This window comes from Oncorhynchus clarkii, chromosome 18, assembly GCF_045791955.1.
Source record: "Oncorhynchus clarkii lewisi isolate Uvic-CL-2024 chromosome 18, UVic_Ocla_1.0, whole genome shotgun sequence".
NCBI lineage: Eukaryota > Metazoa > Chordata > Actinopteri > Salmoniformes > Salmonidae > Oncorhynchus > Oncorhynchus clarkii.
In genome coordinates, this window is record NC_092164.1 from 11201670 (window position 1) to 11204169 (window position 2500).

At 48.6% G+C, this 2500-nt stretch overlaps 1 protein-coding gene across 1 annotated transcript in view; it reads left to right on the plus strand.

Moving 5' to 3' along the window:
• Positions 1-936, plus strand: part of LOC139373953 (proteoglycan 4-like) — a 3462-nt gene extending 2526 nt beyond the window's left edge. Inside the window, exon 2 of the mRNA XM_071115036.1 lies at positions 1-936. This exon is cut by the window's left edge and continues 311 nt beyond it. Coding sequence (XP_070971137.1) covers positions 1-936 — 936 coding nt within the window.
• Positions 937-2500: the final 1564 nt, after the last annotated feature.

Consider the following 2500-nt stretch of genomic DNA (forward strand, 5'->3'; position numbering starts at 1 on the left):
AACCAGCAAAGACCACCCCAACCAGCCACACCCCAACCAGCCGAGACCACCCCAACCATCCCCATCCCAACCAGCCGAAACCACCCCAACCATCCCCAACCCAACCAGCCGAGACCACCCCAACCATCCCCAACCCAACCAGCCAAGACCACCCCAACCAGCCAAGACCACCCCGACCAGCAGAGACCACCCCAACCTGCCAAGACCACCCCAACCAGCCGAGACCACCCCAACCATCCCCAACCCAACCAGCCAAGACCACCCCAACCAGCGAAGACCACCCCAACCAGCCGAGACCAACCCAACCATCCGAGACCACCCCAACCAGTCAAGACCACCCCAACCAGCCGAGACCACCCCAACCATCCCCAACCCAACCAGCCGAGACCACCCCAACCAGCCGAGACCACCCCAGCCAGCCAAGACCAACCCAACCAGCCGAGACCAACCCAACCAGCCAAGACCACCCCAACCATCCGAAACCACCCCAACCAGCCGAGACCAACCCAACTAGCCGAGACCTACCCAACTAGTCAAGACCACCCCAACCAGCCGAGACCACCCCAACCATCCCCAACCCAACCAGCCAAGACCACCCCAACCAGCCAAGACCACCCCAACCAGCCGAGACCACCCCAACCAGCCGAGACCACCCAAACCAGCCGAGACCACCCCATCCATTTCCACCCCAACCAGCCGAGACCACCCCAGCCAGCCAAGACCAACCCAACCAGCCGAGACCAACCCAACCAGCCAAGACCTCCCCAACCATCCGAGACCACCCCAACCATCCGAGACCAACCCAACCAGCCGAGACCAACCCAAACAGCCAAGACCACCCCAACCATCCGAGACTACCCCAACCAGCCGAGACCAACCCAACCAACCGAGACCAACCCAACCAAACCATGGCCCCACCCTATTAGAACCGTCTAGATCAGACATATGCCCCTTCAACACATAGGAAATCATGTAGTAACCAAAAAAGTGTTAAATAAATCTAAATATATTTTATATTTGAGATTCTTCAAAGTAGCCACCCTTTGCCTTGATGACAGCTTTGCACATTCTTAGCATTCTCTCAACCAGTTTCATGAGGTAGTGACCAGGAATGCATTTCAATTAACAGGTGTGCCTTGTTAAAAGTTAATTTGTGTAATATCTTTCCTTCTTAATGCGTTTGAGCCAATCAGTTGTGTTGTGACAAGGTAGGGATGGTATACAGAAGATAGCCTTATTTGGTAAAAGACCAAGTCCATATTATGGCAAGAACAGCTCAAATAAGCAAAGTGAAACGACAGTCCATCATTACTTTAAGTTATGAAGGTCAGTCAATCTGGAAAATTTCAAGAACTTTGAAAGTTTCTTCAATGCAATTGCAAAAACCATCAAGCACTCTGATGAAACTGGCTCTCATGAGGACCGCCACATGAACCGAAGACCCAGAGTTACCTCTGCTGCAGAGGATAAGTTCATTAGAGTTACCAGCCTCAGACATTGCAGCCCAAATAAATGCTTCACAGACTTCAAGTAACAGACATCTCAACATCAACTGTTTAGAGGACACTGTGTGAATCAGGCCGTCATGGTCCAATTGCTGTAAAGAAACCACTGCTAAAGGACACCAATAAGAAGAGATTTGTTTGGGCCAAGAAACACAAGCAATGGACATTAGACCTGTCTCAGATGTGAGATGTTTGGTTCTTACCGCCTGTCTATGTGAGACGCAGAGTAGGTGAACGGAATGACCTCCGCATGTGTGTTTCCCACCATGAAGCATGGAGGAGGAGGTGTGATGGTGTGGGGGTGATTTGCTGGTGACACTGTGAGTGATTTATTTAGAATTCAAGGCACACTTTAACCAGCATGGCTACCACAGCATTCTGCAGCATTACACTATCCCATGTGGTTTGCGCTTAGTGGGACTATCATTTGTTTTTCAACAGGACAATGACCCAACACACCTATAGGCTGTGTAAGGGCTATTTGACCAAGAAGGAGAGTGATGGAGTGCTGCATCAGATGACCTGGCCTCCACAATCCCCCGAACTCAACCCAATTTTAGATGGTCAGGGATGAGTTGGACCGCAGAGTGAAGGAAAAGCAGCCAACAAGTGCTCAGCATATGTGGGAACTCCTGTTGGAAAAGCGTTCCAGGTAAAGCTGAAGGCCAAGATTGTGCAAAACTGTCATCAAGGTAAAGGGAGGCTACTTTGAAGAATCTCAAATCTCAAATATATTTTAATTTGTTTAACACTTTTTTTTGGTTACTACATGATTCCATAAGTGTTATTTCATAGTTTTGATGTCTTCACTATTATTCTACAATGGAGAAGATCGTAAAAAAATTAAGACAAACCTTTTAAATGAGTCCAAACTGTTGACTGGAACTGTACATGCAGTCAATTATTAAAGACTTCCGGAACCCACCGGATTCTCCAATTACATTGGAAAAAAAGGTCTGTGGTGTGTTGATGGATGAAATAATAAAATATACAGA